The following is a 26,565-nucleotide window of genomic DNA, read 5'->3' as shown; positions in this document are numbered from 1 at the left end:
CTACATTTGCTGGGGTGTTAAAGTACTTATCACTACTATTAACACTGGTTGCTGTGCCATGAACTTCATGAAGAAGGAGTTACACTCCAATTTGACAGGCATTGAGCCTCTGCTAACATTTGTATGAGTGGATAAGTAAACTGATGATCATGAAATATTTCTCTGGTGAGGTATCTATCTCAAAAAAAAAGGAATTCTGAATGATAAGTTTGGTGCACTAGTGCAGAAAAGCTATTCTGTATTGTTGATAACAGAATTTGTCCTAGAAGCCTAAGTAAGTTGAAGCAGTTGCTTCTGGAGACATGGGAGATGGTTCACAGAACTGAACAGGAAGGGTGGTTTCAACTGTAGTTGTCCTTTGAAGAGAACCTGTGGAAGCAATTATGCACAGGGCATTTTGGAAGAAAAGAAGTTTACGAAACAGATTCTGTGATAGTTTTGTAGAGGTGGAATTGGGAGGCACTTGTGTAAATAAGGATACAGTCTCTTTTGAAGGAGAAGAAAAGAGAGAGATGACATAAGATTCCTGGATTTCTGACTGGGTGTACTGGGATTTTTCAGACTGAAATGTGTATGTGTGCATGTGCATGAGCTCTGAAACATTGGGACACACCTACTAATTCCATGTGTGCTGGACAGAGATCCTGTATAAATGTGGCCTGTGTTGTGTGTTCCTGTTCAGACACATTGTATTAACTGCACATGTCCGCTGCAGTTTGGTATGAAACGCTCAATACACTACACCCAACGTGACCTGGAAATTCATCTTCCTAAACAGTCCGAAGAATCTTGTCCTTCCTACCTAATGAGCACAAAGCAGAGATGTTCAGGAAAACAGAAGCTGAGGAGAAAACCAAGGTTTGCAGATGCGAGCGGGTGTGCCATTATGAACCACCACCCGTAACTGTGCTGAGGATGAACTCTTCACAGGATTAACCTCAGAAAAATGACAGGCTGCAACTCACTGAGTATCTTTCTAAGACACATACTTTTGCATGATGTAGAGCCTCCAGGAAAAAAATTAAAAGGTGTGTCAGAGCTCCTCGTAAGTGTGCCATGATTCAGAATAATGCCATTAGGTAGTAATACCTGTAGTCTAACACAAAGTGTGAGATAGTGAAGCTATTTGGAGATAAAGACTGGACAGAGACTTATCAGTATGGAACAAAGAGGAGATACACACAAATAGAAGACTAAGTTGCTGGAGTAACAGATTTAATCTTGATTTCTTACTCTGTGAAGGAGGAATACCTGAAAGAAAAAGCAGGGAAGAAGAAGGAGCAAAGGTAAATAAGAAACTCAAGAGAATTTATTTTATTCTATGTTTCCCTATGATTATAGAAAAAAAAGATTAGAAGAATGAAGTTAGCCAGAGTGAAGATCCAGTTAATATTTACTTAAACACTGAAGAAAAAGATAAGAGTTCAGGAGAGGAAATAAAATATACGGTAGTTGGGATACTGAAATGGTAGTCAGTTATCTGGCTGCTGCTCCTACTTCTGCTGCTGCTGTCCTGCTGCATTATCATGTATTATTCTGTGCTTGTGTTTCCCCTTTCTTTGTCTTGTTTTTCTGCACAGAGCCTGCAAACCACTCTGGGTCCTACAGTCTTCACATGGTTTAGGAGTTTTCACAGCAAGGCCCTTAGCTCATTATGGTCCTTCTGCTTCCTCTTCTTTCTTTGTGCTACGTCAGTGTCTGGTAGTGCTTTTAATCCCTTTAATTGGTGCCACACAATAAAAAAAAATTGATTTCTTCCCTGCTTAGTGTGGTGGTTCAGAGCACGGATAAGTCTCAAGGCTGCAGTGTGATCTGTGTGATCACATTGTGTTCCCATGGGGAGCCCTGCTGCAGTTGGTGAGACCCTGATTTACAAGAGGAAGGCCCTCACTCATAACCAGGCAGATTTAGTCTAATATTAAATAAATAGCAATCAAATCATCAGGAAGCTTTAATAGGGCAATCGCTGTCAGGGCTGGGAAGTTACTTTGCAGTGTCAGAAACAAACTAAAACATACACCAGTGACTCACAGGCATTGTTTTCTAAATAAAAAGCATAAGAAAATGAGACTAATAATGCTTTGGCTGTTATTAAAAATAGCTCTACAACCCAAAAACCTGTCACATCTTCTAAAAATTCCCAGGTCTCAGCTTCTAGAAATAAAGTGATTTTTAATTGCCTAAACCATTGCAGTCTTGATGGTAGAAGTGTCTGATAAGAAATGATGGGCCTAACTCCAGTTCTATGTACAATTCAATTATTTGTCCTTAAAAATTACTATTACTACCCGTAGAAAGTTTTAAATTGTTAGTACAGTAGTATTTCCTTAAATATCCAGTAGCTTTCTTGTAAAATATAGTCCTTCAGTCCTTTGTTTCGAAAACCTAAACCAGAGGATAGCTCATGGATGTTGCAGGTCATGTCTCTGGTAGGTCAGTGAGGGCATGGTGACTAAATCTGCAGTGACAATTTACATGAAGACAATCAAAGTGCAAATGACAGGTAAAACTGGTTTATTTCTAAAAACTATGTGTTGAAGTTACTTTGTTTGACCTAGAAAGTGATATTACTAAGTTAATTCATAGGATGTAATTATTAGAACTCATATTTTTTTATGAATTCTTTTTTCATGCTATTTTTTCTTTTGGGAAAATATATATTCATTAGCTTATATTTTTGGTACACAGAGACCAATAATATTTTTTTCTTATTTCATACTTATGCTTTGCATTATGTAAAAGTGGCATTAATATTGCCATCATATAGTGTCCAACATCCTCTCATTTCAGAGGCTTTTTTTGCAGCTTAGTATTGACATTTTCAACTGCAATTTAAAGCTAGCACGAGAGGGATTTTTCACATTACTTACTTAGGTGAGGATTTTTTAAGGACTTGGGCATGCAAGTAAGTTTTTAACGAAACAAATAAGCAGTAATCTATGTGACAAATCATGAAGGTAAACTATATACTTTGTTCATCTTTTTTCAGTAGCTTTACATATGAATCTGCATTTGAATGAATATAATTTTCAGCCATAAATTCTGTTATCATACTGAGAGGTAGAAAAGAAAAAGTTCAAAAATAGGATTAACAGCAGGTGGGTCACTTATACTTCAGCTTAAGTGTTCATATATCATATTTTGTGCTTGTCCTCAGGATGAATGCTGCCTTAAATTTCTTCATAATGACGCATTGATGAGCAGATATGAGTAGGTCTGAGAATGCAAAATTTATAGCAATCATTTTTGGATAGGGATTGTCAGCAATGTACGATTTAGGGCTGGGTGAAAATATATATTTTTTTTAATTCTTGTTGAGAAACACAGCTCCTTTAAACCTTTAGGTCTGATAATTTGATGTATTTTGTTAAAGCACCAGATTTTTGTGATGAGTTGATTAACTGAACTTGCTCATTCGGCTGAATTGCTTGATGGAAATTATAGTTTGGATGTCTTTTAAGCTCCTACAGACTCTCTCGGCTGTACTACAAAAATGCTTGAATGGTATTTTCCATGACTAGTTATGCAGTGGTTTTGTCTAATATTTGAGCATTTGAAAATTTACTCTAGTATTACACAAAATGGGATCTCGCCATTCTCATAAGTCCTTATAATAATAGGTACCACAATAATCAAGAGGTACCACAATAATCAAGAAGACTTTCTCGGAGCATCTCTTTGTCCTGCTTTCAGTGGAATATTGGGTGTATTTCTTCTGGATTTCTGTGATATCAAAAGACTCCATGAGCCTGATATATGTCAATAATATAATATATATGTATAAATATTGGTAGAAAAGCATAATGCTTTCTCTGCCTCCCACCAGCTAGATGATTTTTGTGTTCGATCCATTACTTAAGGATTATTTTCATATTTTATACAAAAACGGTTCAAATAATGACATTCAAGTTTAAAGTCAGGCTGAACAAATGTTACAGAATGTGTTTTTAAAGGTCTGTGTGATTACTGTGGTATGTATAAAAATGAACCACAGTAAGTTTGTATGAGCAATTATAAACCAAACTTTCAAGTGTTTGTGGTGTGTTTTTTTTTTTGCTTTAAAGCCTACTTTTTTATTAACATAGGAAATGAGATGTGAAAAACAAACATGAAATTTATCCAAATTAAAAATGCATAGGACAAAACCCAGTTATGTGTTCTTTTAGACCAGGGACAGTTACAGCCCCAACCTGAAACTGTCTGCAGTGTTGGTGCAGCTGTGTAGTGCTGAGTGTGTAGAACTGTGCATTTGGCATTAGACCATCTCTTCTGTTAAACATGTGCCTGGGTGTACTCTAATATCTATCATATATTCTCAAGAAAGTTTGGTGTTTTTCCTCATAGAGTTCAATAGACTCACTGGTTTTTTACTTCTGCTCATCAGTTGTCTTTTGCTGAAGTTATCTTTTCTGGGCATGACTATAGGACATCCAGCCTCTGAGAAGGAAGTGTCTTGTCTGAAGCAAGTCTCCCAGTGACTCTTTCTGTGCAGAAGTTGTATGGGAATCTGTTCTTCCTCATAGTTCTCCAGAGGAATGGACATGCTTTGCAATACACCGGTTCTGGGAGTATGGCAGTAGAGTGAGAGGCTTTTGTCTTTTCTGATAGTGATCTAATCTTTCTCTGTGGTTTGTAACATCACTTGCTTAATTGCAATTGTACACTGGTTAAAGGTATTTTTTGGCTCTGTGATTCTAGTAGCCAAACATGGGTGAAAAAAGTTACAGTTCTATACAGTATGTTGTAGTTGTGTTTCAACGTTGGGAATTGATGTTTGGATGTGGAAATAACTTAATGCAGGACCGTCTTGATACAAGTGTTTAGATTGAATTTTTGATATTACATAATGCAGGATTGAAATCAGTATTTCTTATATGAACAAAGCTAAATATTATTTAGATATCCATGCTATTCTTCATATAAGTACTGAATTATGTCTGTCATTTTTATCTCTTTCCATGCCTTCTAGGGAATATGGTTATGTCTTTTTCACATTTCAAGATGTGCAAAACGAACATAATAGGTTATCCTTCCTATATGTAGTTAGATCAATTATCTTCTAAAAACCCCTGCCATCTTTATATTGCATTTTCACCTGCTGGCTGCAACAAGAAAAAGGTACCCTACTGGTAGAAATTGTAGACATACTGCAAACAAGAACTTCTGCCTGAAGCGTTTTGGGTCTTATTTCAAGGCAGCACAAAACCAGTAAATGAGGTAAGCAAGTAAATCTGTGGAGGGGATCTTGGAGCGTGCATTTTCAGCAGGTAACCTCGGTGCCTCCTTTGCAAGAGTAGGTTTTGCTTTGTAGGAGCGCTCAACTGGGCCGCATGTTGTTCGCCTTCAGTAGGCTGTGTTGTCTCCTGGGCTCAGACCTCAGCCTTGCCAGATCATTGCGTGTTGAAACCTTGGCACGCGAAGGGCCTGCTTCTCAGGAGAATCCCAGATGGCAGCCGGGGGGTTGTTCTGCAAGTCTGAGCCACTTTTAGAGACAGTAACTATAACTTCTCAAGGCTCTGGCAGAGCACTGAACCTGGAAGTGCCACTGGGAAGCAGTGTGGGAATCCCAGAAGGTGGCTTCAGACATGTAGAACATGGGTATCTCTGCACTCAGTGTTAACATTTCCTTCCCCTAGCAATTTTGCTACTGTGTCTCTCATACCTGATCCTTCATGGTTCATGCTGCATTGTAAACTTGAATACTTCAAGCCTGTACTGTTAAGATCAAAATGGACACCTGCATGCCTTTTTCCCTATGTGTACCTAATCTTCAATTTTCTTCTTTTAGTCTGACTATGATGGGGTCATCATTCTCAGAAATTTCTTTGCCTTGAGCAGCAGAAGTATCTATTTTAATTTGACTTGAAATAAAGAGATTATCCATGAAGGCAGAGAATGTTAGAAATCTTTCAGAACTTTGAAAAAAGTATCATTAAAGTTTCTCTGTCATCTTGCTGGCTGATGAGGAAAATCATACAAGTGATTTTCGCTTAACTGATGGATGATAAAAAGTCCATATGGAACCAATCAGAGGTGGATTTTGTTTCCTATTGAACTGGAATTATTAAGATGTCTTCCCAGTTGGGGCTGAACATAAATACAGGTATGCTGATATCCATTATTAGAAATAAAATAGTTGCCAGTATCATATGGTAGAATTTAATAGATGGTAGTACACAAAATGCAGGAAGATCTATATTATAGAAACAAATTGGTGAATACTTCTTTTTTATTAGTTAACCTAGTTATTTAGATACCTATCAGAATATTATTAATTCATGCACTTATAATCAAATTTTCTTATATCTGGGGACTGATAGCAAAAGATTCCTGTATTCTTGCATTTAAAGAGACCAATTCTTTTCATTCCAATTTCATTGTGGGTTTTGCTTTTTTTTCCAAATGGCAAAGGTCAAATGTATGTGTAATTAGGAAAAAACCTCATCTACATTTAAATGAACACAGGTTAAAATAACTGCTAATAGAAAAGTGTTACTTGTAATAGTTAAAAGATTTTTATAGTTTCTACTTGCAGCAAGAAAAGCAGAGTGTGAGCAGTGTTGAACCAAACTGAACAAGACTGAGTGTTCTCAAAGGTGTTTGAGAGCTTGCAGATGGTCTGCAGTGGTGATTGTTCTGACAAGATACTGTGCATGGTATTTTACCTTTGACAAGCAAATCAGTGTGACATTTCCTGTGGGGGGAAAAAAGAATGCAAGTAGCTTTAGCTCAATCAAACAACTGCTTATTTGTGGAACAACTTCTTTGTCTTCTTAAAATGCTATATCAAAAACACTCCTTAGTCTTGTTTAAGGAATTTCAGCTACAATTGCAGAATATAAATTCTACAGATGTAAAATAACTCTTTATATTTTGCTGTGGTGAAAATTAATTTCCAGATTTTTCTATGGCAACAAATTCTGACCTTTCCAGTTCAGGAGCCTCTGTTGTATTGGTGCATATTAAATATTTAGATCTGTTTAAAAAGCTGATTACAACATTGATATGAAGTCTTAAGAGACCAAGTCAATCTCTCACAGGTAAATAAAAGGAAATTAAGATGCCTATCTGAATAGATATTAATCTATTCAAAGTGTATGAATAGAACTTGTAATTAGACTGCGTATTACCAACTGTTGTTTAGTTGCTGTACTAAAGGAACGTCTCCAAATGACATGATTTAAGTAAATTCTAACAATCAGGGCGCATCTCTTAATTTCTTTGGCATTTGCTTAGTGATCATTACCTGAGCAAACTTAGGGTAGCAGTTTAAGTCAAGATAATTAAATCTGTGTTAGAACTTCCCTGCCTTGGACTCTGGTAACTCACATTCTCTATTTTGTGTCACTGTAGTTGCTGGTTATTATTGAAGTTCCATGTGAATAGTTTAAAAATTCTTGGTCAAGATTAAAAAAATATGAAAACAATTTTTATAATAAATTTAATGCATAGAACTTACACTGAATATTTGTTAACTTTGGCTACACACATTGGGGAGTAGAAATTTTTAAAACATCATCTCCTATTTGTTCATATTTGTTTTTCTGTGTAACTTGAGTAAATATAATCCTGTAGGAATGCAAAGCTATTTGTCTCCTTTTTTCGTTGAGGATACGATCCAAGCCATTATGTGCATTTAGTTACAAGACAAATTGCTGAAATTTCCATAGAGTCTGGGATTTGTTAGTCACATTGTTAGGACTGAACACTGCATGGGTAGTACTATGTGTCTATCTAGAAACCCCACATACTATGAACTTATCCATAGTACTGAATACCAAAGTACAAAGCAATGTCTGAAATATTAGCTAGGTCTCAAGTGTCAAGCTAGAGTTAAAAGCAGGTGTTACTGTGCAGTTTTTCAGAGATAATAGCAATTTTAAAATAATCTTTACTTGCATTGTGAATTTATTTGGAGTATGGCTTAGTCCTAAGCTTTTTTGAAGTTGGCTTTTTTTTTTTCCAGTTGCTTGTGCTCTTAGCAGGGCTTTGGCAGATGCCACAACCTAGGAGTTCATGGGAGGCATGGAAGGCAATTACTCTCTAGTGCAAGTATAGTAGATTCATGCTGCCTCAAAGCACTTTGTGGTTCTCTACAAAAATGTAGTCTTTTTAGTCACTTGTATGTGTTTTGTGTGTACAATAGGCAGAAGAGTAGTAGTGAGCATGTAAAATGGAGAGAAAAGCACAGGGGCAGGCTATCAAACTTGTGGCTCTAAAGTTTGCTGTAAAACTTGATTTGACAGGACTTGCTTTGAAGCCATGCCACTGTTGGTGGAATAAGCCCCAGTGCACACCTTGTAGTTATCAGTACAGTGAAGCAAGCAGGGGGATTAGGGGGTATTTCAGGCAATGGCTGGGACAAGTGTCCACCTTGCTTATGACTTTAGATAGGACTAGGACTTTCACTAGCACTGCACTAAATAATTGCTTGCTGCATAACTCCAAATTTAGGTCATCTGTCTTCTGCTGGAAATATTAACAATTGAAATCTGGAATTTTAAGTAGTAAGAATGATAAATTTGGTCTAGGAATTAAAAGTGTCAATGTCATACTTCTGGTATTGTGCCCCATCCAGCTGTGGTGGGTGGGAATGAATAAGCGGCTGGTGGGTGCTTAGCTGCTATCTGGGGTCAACCAACCTGGGGTAGCCACAAAAATACCTGCTGCTTTAGTTTTTAGCATTACCCTCCCTAAGAAAAAAAAAATTGTGTCAGAAGGTTGAAGCTAAGTCGGTGAAGTTTAAACTGGAAATATGATGAGATTATTTTTTTTTTTTAACAGTTGCAGTAATGAATCAGTGAACATGGTGGAACAAGTGACTTCACCTTAGACCTTGAAATTGGAATAAGATTACTTCAGCTGATCAGAGAAAGATCAGCTCTAGCCTGTTGAGTTAGCTTTTAGGTAAGGCAGTGATGTGCAGTCAGTGTTGTTTTATGGCTGTAATTTTAGTCCAGGTTGTAATAGTCTTTCCTAGCCTTTATCTGTAAGTATTCCTTTTGATGTAAATCCTACAGAGCAGCAGTTTTCATTTTTTTTTGGCTGAACTGTGAAGTGCATAGCCTTCAGGGTAGATTTCCAGTGGTTGATAGAGTGGATTAAAACTGAGGAAGATTTCTGAATTACGCTTCTGGGAAACCTTACAGTGTTTCTGCAATAACCTGAACTACCTTCATTTGATAAATCCGTGCTGAGTTCAGATAATGGTATGGTAGGCATAATTTCACAAGCATGAGATTGTTATGCAGAGATACAGGCCTACAGAAAGAAGTGTAAGCTATCATAGAAAATCTTCATGATTTGAAAACTACGGAAGAAAACGTGATAGCAGTTGCCATGCTTGGCATATCCGAGAGCACGTCTTTAACCTTTTCTTCTTTTACTGAGAATTAGTTAATGTTTTAGAGTAACCTAGTAGCAGTGACTTCCCTTTTGACAGCATTCTTGTCTGGGATGCTTGAATGGGAGAAAGGAAATATTTCAGTAATAAAGCCAAAGATCAAAGGTGTTTGAAGCTATTTTGTGAACTCAGGAGCGGTGTAATATATTTGGGACAAATATATTTGAAATATTAAGAATAAGATAAGAGGAAAAAAACTCTCAAAGGATAAGTAAGTGAAAAGATATAGCAAGAGGTTCAGATAGGTATTACATGCTGTAATGTGTGTGCAGGAGTTGAATAAACTGTCATGAGCTTACTCAGTGAAACTTTGGAATTGTCCACCAGACCTCATCCATGCAAAAGATTTCTAATTAGGTTGCTAATTAAGATCAATGATGCATATTTTATAAACTGTCACATAAATGAGTTGGAATTATATCAAATAGGGCTAGTTCATCCAAGTCAAGGAACTGACTTGCAAAGGGTTTGTAGTGTAATGAGTATGCTGTTTCCATTCTGCTCTCCAGGCTCTCCCTGAAAATTGGTTACTAACATAGCCCCAAAAATTGGTCTTCTGTTATTGAATTGGTACAGATATTTAGTAGATGAACATTTAAGAAAGACTGTTAGCTATTCATTGTTTGTTTTTAGACTTCCTCCTATTAATGTCATTGTATGAACCAAAAGTTTACGTATCAGTAACATACAAAAGTTTGTATATCAGTTATTACTCTGATTTGAGACATTAGAAAAGCAGTTTGAGACTTCAAATGGTAGTAGTCTACTAGTCTCTACTGTAGATTTCCCTACCAGTGCCACCTTTAGGTGCATTTTGTTTGCACCTTAGAATTAGGGCTTTGTACTTTCATCATATTTTTTTGTACTTGTATCAGCTTTGTACTTTCTCTTTTCTTCTATGTCCGAAGTATTTTCTCTGTGGGTTGTGTTCCATGTTGTGTAGTGCAATTTTGTGATATTAAATTAGCTGCACAGCTGTCTGAAATGGCAGCAGTGAGTAGTGTTGAGGGTTTGAAAAAAAAAATAAAGAATCGGTTGAAAATTTTTCGGTCAATTCCAGGTAAAAGTGGGAATATTTTCACGAGAAAGCTGAATAGGGAGACTAATACTATAGAAGTTTGCTCTCAACTGTTATTCTACCATGGTTAGTTTGAAACAACTATTATGGTATAGGCATGTGAATTGTGTTTACGGGGAAATTTATTTAGGGTCGAGTACTTTATTTTATGGCAGATGTGGTAATCATTTTATGAACACTTGAAATATGTTGAAGTCCATTTTGTTTATAATCTATAATGTGATTTTACTACTTTTAGTTCTAAATTGCTTGAGAAGATTTGAAGCCTAGTTATTTTCAAAAAGAAAGGATGGTGGTATTTTTTCATTTATTTCCATAGAAAATAATCTTTTCTGGCAGAAGTAGTATTTACCTTGCTGCACTCATTTGAGAATTTCAGACTCTTAATTCAAGCAGTAAGAATAATGTTGAAATATACTTCTAAAACCTTTTGTTTCCTTGCTGTGTTACTGCAGAAATTAGAAAGGAATTCTGAAGGAAAAAGTGTCAATCACAAAAAATTTATTAAACCTACTTTCATTTCGCAAGTTTTCTCTCAATTTTATATCTTCCTTGTTTATTTACAGCCTGTAGGAAGTGATTAGGAAGCCTAAATGTAGATATCTTCTAAGTGTCCAAGCTCCACTGTAGAGTGTGAGTGTGTGTGTGTGTGTGTGTGTGTGTGTGTGTGTATATATATATATATATATATATATGTATATATGCAGTCAGTGGAGCCAGGAGAGCAATTCTTCTTATCCTTATCCTAAGTGGACATACACATTGACTAGTCAACTGGGAGCCCTCTAGCCTCTCTTGACTTCTTTATTAACAAGATCACCATTGACATCACTGGGAAGACTTGCTGTATTTAATTGACTTAATTTGGAAATGCGTGCCATCTAAACCTCAGCCACCTAGTCTGTTCGGTCAGGAGAGAGAGACAGACATCTTCTGAGGGCAGTTCACTCTTATCTACTTTAAGTGTCTAAACCGTGACCAAAGAGCATAATAGAGCCAAAATCTGTCCATGCTGTGCCATAGTCTGTAGAAGTCTCTGCAGTTAAAATGCATCATTGTTGTGTAGTTACTGCTACCAATTACAGGGCAAGATAGAATGTCTCTTAATTAACTTAATAACCTGATAGGTACGTTTAGACATAGCTAATTAGGACTTTCTTGTAATTGGGCCCATGATTAATAGACTGTGAAGACTGTTTCATTTGTATTAAATGCATGGACAGTCACAAGGAAATTAAAATTTGAACCTTCATTGAATAACTAATAGAGGACCTCAGGACAGTACAATAACAAAAGATTATTCTCTTTATAAAGAATTAATATATTAAGCTGCTACTGTAGACCTGTTTTTTTTTTTTTTTTTTCCAAGATCCTTTGCAGCCTCATCAATGGGTGTGCATGAATCTCTCTTGGAAACATCCACAAATCTACTTGTACAAGTTTTTGTTTTGGGTTTTTTTAATACAGTCTATGTAACATAGTTTAGTAAAACTAAATGTAAGAACATGTGAAGTTACCATTACAGAAGAAAGTAGAAATGATTTGCACAATGCAAGGTTAAATTCTTGAAGGAGTTAACTGGCAGAGCTTACATCATCTTGCCATTCTTTCTCATTCTGCCCTCAGTCAAGGCAGAACCAAATTTGGAGCAATATAATGGGGAAGCAGCAGAAACTGATGTATTCACCCTAGTCTGTAGTAACCATGGAAGTTCCCTTTCACTCCTTTTCTGTGCTCCAGTGTGTCTCATGGGTGCATGGGCATTTCATAATTACTGACATCTGAACAGGCTTCCTCACTTGTTACACAGTTGGAAGGAAGAGACTGAGAGGAGTCCTATTGATAGAAAAGACAAAAGGACATGGAGTGAAAGGAAGACATAGCAGTGGAAAGAAGATAGGAGGAGAGAGATTATGGGTAGTGAGCAGTTCATTTGTCAGCATGGAGACCCAATCTGCCCTGGCTTTTTATTTATTGTTAAAAGGCACACTGTGCACAGAAGAACATAGTTTTCTTATTTGAATTGTAGAACACTTAGAAATTTCAGCCAGAAATGCAAAAAGTATAATTAATGTTTCTAAGAGATATATGTGTCTTGCATTTCTGTTTTCATGCATAATTGAAACTTATCTGATGATTTTTTCATCAAGAAATGATTCTCAATTTCAATGATCTTGTGCCATTTTCATTCTGCTCTTAATGCAGAGGCGTCTTCACTGAGAATAGTTGGTTTTTTCCTTTTCTTTTTCTTGTGAAACCTTGCCTACTTAGCACATTGTGAGTCAGATCAGACTGCTGCTAACCAAAAAGGAATTTTATTTTTGTACCCTGTACACTTTAGTTTTTCTTATTTAATACATTCACTTTTGTCATCTTTTTTTGAAACATTTCAAATGTGTAAGAGTATATTTAGACTACCATGTAGTATGTTATTCCTGCTGTCTATTAAGATGTCATCCAAGCAACAGATGAGATAATCAAATAAACTTTGGGTAATTTAATCAGAAGTTTAAATTAGTTTTACTAGCAAATGGTGATAAAATGAGAATACCCCTTAATAGGCATTTATAATCTGTAATGTCTTTTCACCTTCACTGAAGTATATGTTTTTTACTTGAAAATGAGCTGAGTGCTCACTAAGTACAGTTACTGCCTGTCTGAAGCTTTTTTTTTTTTTTTTGGTGTGTGTGTTTTGGTTTTGTTTTTCTTTCTCTTGCCCCTTCCACCCCTCCTCCTCATGACATAGCCAAGCAACAGTCAGATAACATATTTCCATGTAATCGCCAATTCGACGGGGATTACAAAAGTCTCAAAGGAAGCATGAACTTGAAGAGCATATGTTGGGGGCTGTGCAGATGGAGTTAGGTCCCTTAATGAACTGGGTGGCAGAAATTGGTATAAGGGTGGTAGTGAGGGTCATGGAGTTATGATCTTACTTCTGGGATCTCTCACTGTGTGTGTGGGAGAAGAATATGGAAGAGAGATGACACCTCCTGTATGTGAATGTGGATTTACACAGCTATTCTGATGCTACCCTCACTGCTTTTGTTATTTGTTCTTTGCACGTTCTCCAGAGTTCAGGAACTCCATGGAAAGTGGTAAGTTGGAGACCACTTTCAAACCTTGCTTGGAGCAGCTTGAGAAGCAGATCCCTGAGAGCTTCTTTTCTCCCCTTTTGCAATGGAATACTTGCAGTAAAGAGCTTTGTCTTTCTTTAATGGCAGGCTTTGTAATCTGAGTCACATTTGGGTTCATTTTAAGTTTTATTAACTTTTAATGACAGCTCTGAAAGTGCTTGGGTCAAATCAGTTTGAGGCTTATTACACAGAAAAAGTAGTATTTTTTCGAACTGTCTACTCTTTTCAGTTTATGAGGATTCCAGCAATGTTACTTCCTTTTTTTTTTTTCCACTTTAGATGTAAAGGATTGGTACAACAATTTGTTACTCCAGATAGGTAAAAGTAGCCTATATCTAGAGTTTTTTAAACTTTTCTAACTGCTATCACAGAAAAGGACTGTTTATTCTCTGGGACAGTGCAGATCGTTATATCACTCAGGTCTTATCAATATGTTTACAGTAGATAAAAAAAGTGGTCCTTTTGTATAGGATCCAATTTCACATCACCTCAAATAGAACTTTTTGTGCTACTTTGTACGATTATGTTTTTTATTTTTATTACTAGGTCTCAGAATGAGGTAAAGAATCCTGTAAGCAGTTTTAATTTATTAGATCTCTTTATGTTAATTAAAGATTATTCCTTCCTGTTACAACCAAGTCAGTTACAAAGACAACAACCAAGTAGCTTTTGTCTTATATTGACATGTAGGCATTCTAAAATTTTTGTTTTTGTGTACTAACTTTTTTAGTGCTACATTAGTTTTGTAATGTATTATTAGTAAATTGTCACCCCTGCATGTCTTTAAAAATTTAATTGAATCAATGCATGTATCTCAGTTCTCATAATCTTGTTTTTATTAATCTAAGATAGAAAAATCATTTTCAAACCATGATTCTGAGAAATTATTTAAATTACAAGTCAGCTATTACAGATTGGCACTTTTCCGTTGGTAATAGGATCCTCAGTGGAATTCCTGCAGCTATGGTGGTCCATTACAAGGACTAGATTACATCTTTCCATTGTCTCTAGTTCTTTCCATAGTCACTAGTTCTGTTTGGCAGGGAAAGAAAGAAAGGGTTGCTGTTAGTGTTGCCAAGCAACCAAAATATGAATTACTCTGATTTCTGGATTTTTCTTGTATGATGTATATGAGAGAGTTTCTCCTACCTTGGTGAGAGACAGTCTAGATGAAGTTACTCTCCTTAGCTTTAAAAATTCTAAGATTAATAAGTAGCTTAATTTCTCCCTGTGGAGTTCCATTTTGAAACCAAAGACACCTGGGGATATTTTGTTCCCTGTAGATAGATACCAAAAATCACATCACATAAGATAACATGTTCACAAGACATGAGACTGGGCATATTTTCTCCTTTTTGTTTTCTGAAATTAAATTTCTCTTTCTGAAATTGAAAGCTTGTTTTTGCTTTGTTTTCACTTATATGTAATTGTTTATGCCACTACTTGTATAAAAAGAATGGAAAGTCTTGGAGTGGACAAAGATAACTTGCTGTGCCTTGGTAATCCTGCCTGCTGTTATTCGTGTTTACTGCTATTTGGAATACTTCTTTTGAAGTATCTTTTCCCAACACACTTAACTGATGGTAATACTAAGTAACTACTGGTATTTGAAAAATTATTTATTAAATTAAAATGTGTAGAAACGATGAAGTGAGGATAGACTTAAGTGTGTATAGTTATGGTAGGATTTATGCTTGGGGGTAGGTGAAGAGAATAAATGCTCTGAATAACTTAGCTAAGTTTTTTTGTTGTTTTTGGTTTGTGGTTTTGTTTGGTTTTGTTTTCTTTCTGATTTTGTGGTACATTCCTGTAATTTTTGCTTCTGTGCAGCTTTTTTGTTTTTCAGTGACGATCACAAATTTCCTGTAGAACTATGCGGGTTTTGGGGTCACCTCACCTGCCACATGAATAATTCATTTCCTCTCAGAGCACATGTGCAGCACAGAGCCACAGATTCTTTCTGGACTCCTAGTGTGTTTTATGTGTAGGAAGCCAGGAAGAACCCCAGCAGCAGTATGGAGAGTGCTGCTCTTTCTGCAGCCGTGCAAGGCCAAGGTGTAAAACAGCAGTTGGGTAGTATCAGTGCATGGCATAGAAAATGCTTTCCTCTTGACATTGGTTTTGTATCTATGTCTGCAACAGTGAAATAAAATATTTGCTCATGTCTATACAATTGTATTTTTGAGGACTCACTTTAAAAAATATCTGCCTATTTGATCAGACCTTGGAGTTCCCAGATATGAATCCATATTCTAACCAGGTAGTTGTTTCATGTCTGTGTGAAATGAAAAATATATGAACCTTCCTGATACACAAATTTCCAAGGAGAAGAAACTTGCATGTATGGGTCAGGCAAGAGCTACTTGCTGCTCTGAAGAGGTGCTTGTTGTGCATGGTTAAATGAACAGTATTCAGATTGTTTGGGGTAAATTTGAACAGGTAGCAGGGACTAGGTTTTTTTTTTACCAAAATTCCAGTGGATAAGAAACCATATAGGCTAATAACACTTCAGACATGAGTCTTTCATAGGGCAAAGCTAGCAGTAGTTTGAGGAGGTGGATGTTTCTAGCTGTTTTCTTCAAAGTTGAAAACAGTTTTCCTTCAAAAATGCTCATTTACTTTTGGTAAATACAAGATTAGTTTAGGTGCAATATCTCACTAATTTTTTGTTCTGTTTTAATTTTCTAAAGGAGTTGATGACCAAACTGATAACAGAGACACCTGACCAGCCAATCCCATTTCTAATTGATCATCTTCAGTCCAAACAGGGGAACCGCCATCAGCTTCAGAGAACGTTGTCTGGCTCTGCTGCCCTTTGGGCAGAGAGTGAAACATCAGGTATGTTCTGTGTGCTGGAAGGAGCTAGGCTCCTGTATAATTTTCCCACACTTTTGTCCATGATTTCCTGGGTGAACATATACCTACTGAACACGTACTACTCTATGGTTTTGAACATGCAGAATAAATCCGGTTTGTCCAGTAGATACGGAACTTAATACACGTTACTGGCTATCACCTCAGCCTGTGTACATATGATGTGAGTATGGGTCATAGTTACAGAGTGGAAACAGTCCAGTTCTCAATGAGAAAGTATGTCCATATAAAAGTTCCTGGGGTTTTTTGCTGTCCTCTTTGCTTTCACTTTCTCTTTTCTTTGTTTTCCTTTTCCCTCCCATGGTGTTTTTGTGCCAGAGATTAACCTCTACCGGGGCATTTTCTTTAGTAATACATGTTTTTAACAACCTATCATTCCAACCCTTAATGAGAAGATGCTATGCTACTTTATGAATTCTAGTGTAATTTTGGATTGCAGATCTTCAGAAGCATTTAAAAAATATTCTGAAATAATATCTGCTTTGATTGTAAAGTAGAAATCTTAGCTTTGATATTCTGGTAAAAGCTACTATTACAATGTAAGTTTTGTGTTTAAAAATTGACTGTTTCAGACTATAGTAGAGCTTAAATAGTTGCTGGCTGATAGTCAAAATGTTAGTTGACTGACAAATCAACTTTTTATTTATATCAAATATACGATTTTAAGCATAGGTGGTAAAACTTAAGAAAATAAATGGACATTAAGGACTTCTTCATAACAAAAAATAGACTTCTTTTTCATAAAAAACCTATTAATTAATTTCTAAATTTTGATATTTAGGAATAAGTATATTCAATTTAACAGAAATCAGAAAAAGAAGAAGAAAAAGAGCTGTCTTTGGTTTCAACTGATAGGCCTTGTTTTTTTTGGATTAATTGTTTATTAAGTCTTGGGAAAATGAGCCTACAAATTTTACAACTATCTGATTTGATTATTTTAACAGAAAATAAAGGAACAAGAAGAGATTTTAGAAGTTATGATAAGCCTTGGCAGGTAAATGCAAAAAAGCCCAAAAAGTCGAAGAGTGACCTTGCTGTGTCCAACATTTCTCCACCATCACCGGAGTCCAAGTCATGTAAGAAAGCTTCACTACATTAACAATTTGTGCATACTTTCAAAACCATAGTATGTTTTTCTGTTGAATTAGTATTAGAATGGAAAGCAAACTATGAGCAGTTGAGATGGCTGTATATGTGTTAGAAGAGTTTGATTCTTGCCTTATTCTCACTTGAATTCTGAATATTTTAAAATATCCTATGTTGTCATCTGTAGATACAATAGAATTCTACATAGATGGTTTAAAAAACAGACTAATCTCTGGGTGTCATGCACAATTTTATATTTGGATACTAGTTATGACTTGATGTTTTCATTTGCAATGCCATTTTGCATGTGTAAAATCTGTTCTGTTGATATTGGTCCTAATAACAGATTTTTTTCAGGGGATCAGACAATGCAAAACTATGAATTATGAACAGCTTCTGTTCAAGGTATAGGGGCAGTGTCAGCAGAACAGATGTCTGCTCTGAGAGTTGCTGGAGGAATCTAAATGTACACTGAAAGAAAAGGCAGATTAGAAATAGGGTGGCTGAAGAGAATATTGTCAATCACCTGTAAAATAGAAGTAGTAAAAATAGAGGCAACAAGCCTTAACAAAATATAATGCTTCCTGTGTACTAGCTATTGAAGAAATTTAACTTTTAAGCTTGATTCTTAATGTTCATTTTTTTCACAAATAAATATATCTACAATATGCATATGTAAATAAATATAGTTACACACATACAGAATAGTGTGTACAAGATTTGTTCTCCAAAATAAGTTGCAAAAGGTTTTCTTCTGTTGACTGTAGCTTTTTGAATTTTTGTAGTAGCCAAATCTTTTTAATAACTGTGAGTGTGATTAGGTGGACCAGATGTGAACAGATACATAGTATATGGCAGTAGAAAGCTTGCTTTCTTTCCTCTAAAAGCAAGATGGGGAAATCTAGACTTCAATGGAGTCTAAGGAAAATCACCCAGTGGCCTCACTAAGTCAAAATACAGCACAACAATGGGTAAAGTAAATCATTATAAATTTATGCAATAGAGATAGTGTGCTTTTGGGTAATTAACAGTCTTGTATGGTTATGAAACCTTTTTGATTGAGAATAAATAACTGTAACAAGTGAAAATGCCTGTTACAGGTAGCTGTGTCCCACAGTATAGCTTTTCTCAGTATTATTTTTTCTGGAAATGGAACGTTTGTCTTTGTTTCTTCTTCAAGAAATACATCCCCTGCTTCAAAAAGGCTCAAATTTCATCATTAGTTCTACTGTACCTCTCAATGGGCACATGAATTTTTGAGTCAGTTCAAAAGAAGCACATGGATTTTAATTCACTTTCGAGAGTAAATAGAGATATTCAAATAAGTGCTCATAGTCACTCATAATCTGTGTCTAATCTAACATATATGCTGGATAACAGCAGTTTATGGAGATCCACTGTTAGAAACAGTGGCCAAAGGTATTGTGAGTTGTTCCTGTCATCATACTGCATTCCTTTCCTTCCTCCCTGTGCTTGGTCTTCAGATTCATGCCCTGTCCTAAAGATCTGAAGTTCTCAGTCTTTATCCCAGATAGGGGTATGACATCATGTCTTTCCCTTTATTTGTGTGCCTACTATAAGTTTCGTGCTTGTTGAGTCCTTAGGTTGACCCAGGAGAGGGACAAAGAGGAAGCTGGACATTCTAAACTACCAGGTCTCATGTCAAAAAAGGAAATATTTTATACATTCTTAATAAGACTGGGCTCAAGGATCTGTCCCTTTGAACTGATGGACACTTTAAAATGTTCTTCAGTTGGTCAGGTTTGCTCTCGAGCTACCCGAGTCCCTAAGTCTAGAAGTAGTGTGTGGGAGTGCAGCTTTACCTGTAACAGGAGTAGAATTAGGGTGTGCTTAATGCAACTGGACATACATAAATACATGGCACTGCATGGGATAAATTCTGACCATGCTGAAAGAGGAGACTAATGTCATTGCAAGGCCTTTCGGTCATCAGTGAGATGTCATAATGATTGTGGGAGGCTCCTGATAACTAGAAAAATGCAAATATCACATGGATTTTGAGGAAGGGCAAGAAGGAAATGTTGGGGACTATAAGCTGGTCAGCCTAATCTCGTTCTCTGGGAAGGTTATTGAGCAAATTTATCTGGAAGGTGTTCCTAACCACAAGAAGGAGAAAAATGTGATTGGAAACAGTAAGCATGGATTTATGAGATCATAAATGTCTGAACAGATCGAAATGGTTGCCCTCTTTGGTGAAAAAACTGGCCCTGTAACCAAAGAAAGAGCAGTGGATACTTAATACCTTGACTTTATAGCAAAACCTTTGTCAGTTTCCCATAGTATCCTCAAAACTCAATTGGTAAGATATGGACTGGATGAGTGGACAACAAGATGTGTGGAAAGTTGATGCAAGCTGTTAGCTTCAAGGAACTGTGACTGGCAATGCAGATTCCAGTTGGAAAATCTATCATTACTGGCATGTTTGAGGGACTGGTACTGAGACCAATTTCGTTTAAAAGAATTTTTTAATGTCCTGGATGATGAGGTAGAATATTCTTTAGGTTTGCAGGTGAGTCCAAATTGTGGGAAGTGGCAAATTCAAAATCCTGCATCTTGGATGAAGTAGTAAAAAATGGGAAATGAATGAGCAATAGTAAAAAATGGGAAATGAATGACTAGAAAGTACCTTTGCAGAAAAAGATGTGGTGTGCTGGTGGGCAAGAACTTGAATACGAACCAGTCTGTGGCTGTGTGCTCATGCAGCGCTGAAGGTGAGCTGCATACTAGGCTGCAGTAGCAAGAGTGTAGCCAGCAGTGTTTGTTTTTCACTTTTGAGATGAAAGAAATAAAAGCTGAGGGGAGATTTCATTGTCACCATCAACTACTCTGCTGGAGGATGGTATTTTAGTTGCCATCACAGAGGCTGGTTTCAGCCATGTGCCTTTTTGCCATATCTGCTTCTTATTTTCTGCCAACTAGATTAATACTGATGTTCTTTTGATGTTTTTTTTCTGGGTTTATGGCAATATCAGTGGGTACTGTGTGCCCCTTCAACTATGCAGATCAGCAGAAAGCAAACATATTTAGAAGCCATTTATTGCTCTATCCAAATGTGCATAGCATATTCCATTTGTCTTGTGTCTTCTGCTTGTACCTCAAAACATTTTTGTGTGTCATTGTACATTTTTTTCCAAAGCCTCTCCAAAGAGCAAGTAGGGACTTATCTGAGAAACAGAATGTTTTCCGTCTGCTGAGACCTGAAGATTTACTCTCAGATTTGTGTTAAAGATAACAAACCCCCACTCCCAAGAACCTAAAAAGGCCCTCCCAAAACTGCCAAAACAAGCCCAAAATTTAATGGAGTCCATCAGGTGTATTATGTCTGTTGTAAAGTTTTTGTCTTATGACTGTCTTGTTAAAATGATCCTGAACTTGTAAGTTTATTCAGAACTAAGAACTGTAATTTCATAGGAATCTTTGGAAACATCCAGATATTTGATTTATTTAATTAGGAAATTTTTTTTCCTTCAACAGTGATGTTGACTGCAGTGTTCATGTTATTCCTCCAGAAATCTCACTTCCTCATTCATTCAACTTTTTTGCTGAAAAGATTCCCCCAGTCCCTCCTCCTGCCTGTTATGAGCTCAGCTGCACCTGAAACACACAAATAAGACGCCTTGATATCTACCTGAGACACACAAATAAGAAATCTTGATATCTAAGAGGTCTGACCTCTTACTTGGTGTGTGTGCAAAACCAGAATTAAGCAGAAGCTGCTGCTGTTGTCTGGCAAGGAAGAAGCTTGGAGCTATGGCTCTGTGTGTGTGTGTATAAATATACTTATTGAAATGTTTAGATAATCACATTCTGTATTTGAAGAAGAACAAATTCAGAAGTTTCAAAATAGTTTGTAGAACAGACTTCTTGCTTCCCAGTTAGACACTTTTAGGCAAAGTAGGTTGGTCTCTTCACCACCTCCATATTAAATCAGATCAGAGATCATTCACTCTGCTTCAGTTCATCATTCTCACCACATCCCATTTGTGTTTGTAGTGTTGTGTACTTCTAGTTGCTCTTGCTCAGTCTAGAACTGTAGGCCGTCATTCTCTTAGCCTCTTAACATCCAGATACTGTGAAAACCAGTTTGGCTATATTATCAAAGAACTCTAATCTGAATGCTATTATGAGATTTAAATACATGAATAATTTTATGCTCAATAATAACATACATAGTTTTGTTCTTTGAGCTGTAAGGTGATCATATAATGTATTAATGATATGTAGGATTTAATGAGTAACTAGTCTGATTCTGTCTGCAAATCATGTCTTGAAAAGACATATATGTGTAGATAAAACCAGTACTGATCTTGTACTATCATCCAGTATAAAATAAAGGTGTACTGATTTGTGACAGAATTCACAACACACCTGTGAATGAATCTGATGTGTGTTTGTTGGCAGGGCACACTAGCAGAACATCAGAAATACCGGCAAGTGTGTCTTTCCGGTCTCCTAAGATGAGATGGGGAAATCTCAGCTCCACAAAGGGAAACCTTACATACTTCTATACAAAGGGCTACAATGTAGGTGTAATAAATTTTCTGAATTGTAGGCAAATAATTTCACGAGAAAGTGTTCTATAATATATAAATCTCTCAAATAACAGAGATGAGGTTGAGGTGGGTACTGTAATGAGGGATTTAAAATTGCTGATATGACAACTTTGAGGAATGGGTGAGTATAATAAAAAAAATGAAGGTCAGAATATAATGAAAGGATTTTACTAAGTGTGTAGTGACATATGCACATAAATGATTTATGACGGGCTTTGTACATACCAAGGAGGATCATGTATTTGAAAAGATTTGAAAGAAGGGTCGTATGGGCTTTTTACAGTTCTGCATGCTTCACACAAAGCCATCCAATTGAAAATGACCAGTGCTTGTTGATCCTACAGTTGAGAAGATACAAGTGTATACTTCAGAAACATCTGTAAGCAAGCAGAAAATGAACTTGAAAGGACAAACACGTGCCACATGATATAATTAAATAATTTTTAGTATCCATTCATTATTTGGAAGAGTAGGTAAGTAAGAAGAGCTGTGTTGTCTCTAGAAGTAATAAAAATTTCAGTCAGTTCTAATTCTGTTTAACTTTTCCCTCAGTTCTGGTTCAGTTATAGAATGAACCAAACTCATTGTTGAAATAAATTCTATTGAAACTTAAAAATATTTCATGACAGCATATCTGTTTTGGTACATTTTCACTGAAGTGCAAAATGATTCACTGAAACACAGCTGATAGATAGTAAACCACCATGCAGAGCAAATTTCCACTGTGATTTTGACTGATTTCCTACCATCCATCTAGTGAGAAGTAATCTAAGCTTCCTGTGATTGTAGGACATTTCTCTGAAACTAGGGACCAAATCACTGTCTTGAGCAAGTGTCTGTACCTTTCAAGGATAGAGTCTTGATACTCTCATTTTCCTGATGTGAATTGGTCCATATACTTGGCAGTTGCTGATGCTGGAACTCCACAGCTGTAGAGCAGAACTTATGTCCTTATTTGTTTGTTTCATCCAGCTTCTGTGCCATGACAAATTTTGCTTTAAGATCATGTGGTTTCTCAAAAATTCTTTCCTTTTGTATTTTGAAAAATGTGTTTTGTTTCAAACTGACATGATATCAAATTCTAGCTTGTGGAAATTTTCTGCAATGCTCTTGGGTTTGGTCATCCTTGTACATGGTTTTACTATATTAAATTGTTGCCTATTTGTATTTTGGTGGTACTGTGAGATTTTTATGCTGTGGTGAGGTCAGTATAAAACATGGAAAGAAAAGTCTGTCATACTGCGAGTGATGATGTAGAATATAGTTTTGGCACACTGAAGGGAGATGGTAAGATGACTGAAAAAGCAGGCATTAAAGGAGCATATGACCTCAATATAAAACACAGGTGAGTGAGAATAGAGAGAATTTATAGAATTCCTTTTCTAGTTTACTAAATATTTATCTTTACAATTAGAAAAAGTTTAGAAAAAATATACTAAGTGGAACATTTTGTAAATAAGAAAAAGGATGAGAAATACTGAAGTTGGGCTGTTTAATTTATATATGCTAGGATCTGTGAATGGAGTAAATTTTTTCACACAAAAATTTACATAACTTTTAATTGACAGAGCAGTTCCTAAACCAGAGAATGATAAAGTAGTAGTAGTAGTTGGCATTTATAAATATCAACAAAAATTTCAAGCTGCCCATCTGACGAGAGACTATTCCTACTCTAATACCTGTATCTATTCACAAGAAACCACTATGCCTCATTATTTCCATTGTCCTCAGAAGGAAATATATTACTTGTCTTTTCTGAACACAGAGCAGAATCAGACTGTGACACGATAACTTGCCCTTCTCTTCCCTCCTCCTTATTGAGAGTTCGTATGTCCCTTTCCTCCTAGTCTTATCTCTGTAGGTCTTTTTTAATGTCTCCTTTGTCTTCTGTCTTTGAGAATGTCTGTAATTGCAGTCTAATATATTAACTAATAGTTAGTCAGGTTCCTGAATGGGTGTTACAGATCAGGATATACTGTGGTTTTCAGACTCTCATAGATGTCTGGTTTGAAGATTACTTGGTTTATGTGGAATCATGTTCATTCTGAAAGAAGGACTTTAACATTACATTGTCCTATTTCTTTACCAGGAAAATATGACTATTGGTTTAACTTCAACCTTCCCTATTGGAGTTGATTCAAAGTAGAGAAGAGTCTGTATTCACACAGAGGAAAGTCAACAATAAGGCAAATTTCATTAGCAATTTTTTAACACATTTTGTAATAACTAACAGTGATGTCTGAGGATAAATTCCCCATACCATGATAAAAGCACTCTGAAATTCCAAATTATCATATCACCTTTTTTTTGCACAATCTGTAGGAGTCCTTCTTAGTAAGTTTCCTTCTTAGCATGTAATGAAAATGAAGTTTGTAAGCACAAATTAGTTGACAGCTGTCAAAATAATAAACAAAAATTTCAAAGCTGTCCAGGATGTATTGGACATTATAGGCTTTTCTTTGAAGTTATTTTTAAGTGAGTAGTTAGCAACTACTGATAAATGCAACTGGTCCTTTCTAGTGGGAAGGTGGACTAGGCATCATCATCTTCACACCAGCATGTGCAGTTCTCAGCATGGGACTGCTATGTTTGGAGACTATCCAACAGTTGCATTTGGTGGCAAAGGCAGCAGATTGCTTACTTCTGAACACTGGCAAAAAGAACATGTTAAACTGCAGTTCCAGAAACAGCATAGTTTTTGTTTTTATTTCTACGAATTGTTCAAAATGTACACAATGTTCAATGCAGCTCTGTTCATTGTGCGTCCTACATATCTCAGACAATCCTTCTCTTTGTTGTAGGTAAAGTTAGCTCAGCAGTTGAGAAACTGTTATTTCAAAATTAAATCAAAGGCCTTGGTAATAGATAATGAGCAACTGACTGTAGGCTCAGGACTGTGCTTCCCAAGGATTGAGTTTGTTTAAGTAGAGAAATAAAGATTGCAGTCTGTACAGCATGAATGATAAGGACATATTTTGTTTCACTGTTTTTAATTAACTGTGTTATCTACACTTCATGATTTTTGGAATGAAAAAGAAAATGTTGTTTTAAAAGCTGTATCTAAAATATTTTTTTTTTCTTACTGATAAAATACCTAGCAAAACCAAAAGTACCAATATCTCATTTTTGTTTTGACATTCTTCCTTGTTGACCCCTAGGCCACACAGTTCTATTCACTTGTAAATGAAGTACATTCACATGCAGTAGTTTAAATACATTTTTATTGCATTAATTTTATTATTTTTGTTATTAATTATTCCTGTTTACCAATTAATTCAATGCCAAGAATCATCCCAAGAATGCATTTGTTCATAGATGTTTTCATTTTCACTTTACATTGACCAAAGAAAATATTTCCAACTGTTAAAATAGAAGATAATTAATTTCCACTTAAGGTACTTGAGTTTGTAAACTCATTGTGCAGCTTTTTTTCTACTGTAGGAGTCTGAACTACCAAATCTAAACTTCATCTATATATCTGTGTATATTTAGTGCCAAGGTCAATAGAGCATCCTAAATGGGATTGGAAGACAAAACCGGAGAACCATGATTTTGATGAACTAAATCATATTCTTCAAGAGAGCAAAAAACTTGGAAAAGCCCTTGAGAATCTGTCTCGCAGTAAGTTCATTGATTTTAGTTTTTTGATGTAACCATGCAGCCTGAATTGTCATTTGGAAGTATATACCAGGAAGGTGTCTTCTGTTCGGTGAAGACCAGGTTCATTGACATCAGCAGTTACATTCCTGTTGATAAGGTTTACAGAATGTCTGAGATAATTCAGTAGCCCTCCTGGAAACTGAAACTGCACTCCGTTATTTTAGTTTTCTGCTGGTTAGGTGAGCTGAATTAGCTCATAAAGAGATCAACAGAAGAGGCTGGTTTAATGGAAATGGTGGGAACATGCAGCAGGGAGACTGCTTCTTTGGGTGGTAGCAGTTGTATTAGATTAACCTTTGTAAAACTTTGACCTCATTGATGGAGTTCAGACCTATCATTGAAAAACAATTAGCTATCTTTCATCCTTGACTCCAGTCAGTTTCTTCCAGTTTTCAAAGCAATTAAAATATTTTAAAGCATCTCAAATAAATACTCAGAAACATGAAATCCAATTATTTCATAATAAAAGTCACATATTATCCCTTACATACTTTTTTTTTCTCTCTTTACTGTAGAAGAGAATTCTGAAGTACATTTGGGGGAACAAATACTACTAACAGTTATTAAAGTATGAAAAGTACTCCTTGCCTTAGTGCATAAAAACTAGGAATGGTGTGATTTGGGAGATACTTGAAAGAGAAATATTTTTTTCCATCTCATTAAATTTTACCCATGGCAATTCTTCATTCACTGGAGAATTTGCAGATGGTGAGATCAGAGACAGAGCTGAATGACAAATGGAAGATCTGTTTT

The 26,565-nt window shown here is 36.0% G+C and overlaps 1 protein-coding gene across 2 annotated transcripts in view; it reads left to right on the top strand.

Moving 5' to 3' along the window:
• The window catches only part of C1H8orf34 (chromosome 1 C8orf34 homolog), a 134,598-nt gene that overhangs the window by 8,395 nt on the left and 99,638 nt on the right, over window positions 1–26,565 (top strand). The window contains exons 2-4 of one of the 2 annotated variants that reach the window (XM_064651314.1): window positions 16,309–16,456; window positions 17,437–17,568; window positions 25,645–25,773. In XM_064651314.1, coding sequence (XP_064507384.1) covers window positions 16,309–16,456; window positions 17,437–17,568; window positions 25,645–25,773 — 409 coding nt within the window. The remainder of the gene's footprint in view (window positions 1–16,308; window positions 16,457–17,436; window positions 17,569–25,644; window positions 25,774–26,565) is intronic. The other variant, XM_064651324.1, reaches the window with a different exon arrangement.

The sequence above is a fragment of the Pseudopipra pipra genome, chromosome 1, assembly GCF_036250125.1.
Source record: "Pseudopipra pipra isolate bDixPip1 chromosome 1, bDixPip1.hap1, whole genome shotgun sequence".
In the NCBI taxonomy this organism is placed as follows: domain Eukaryota; kingdom Metazoa; phylum Chordata; class Aves; order Passeriformes; family Pipridae; genus Pseudopipra; species Pseudopipra pipra.
The sequence above is the reverse complement of the archived record's forward strand: the minus strand, read 5'-3'. Positions and strand labels throughout refer to the sequence as shown.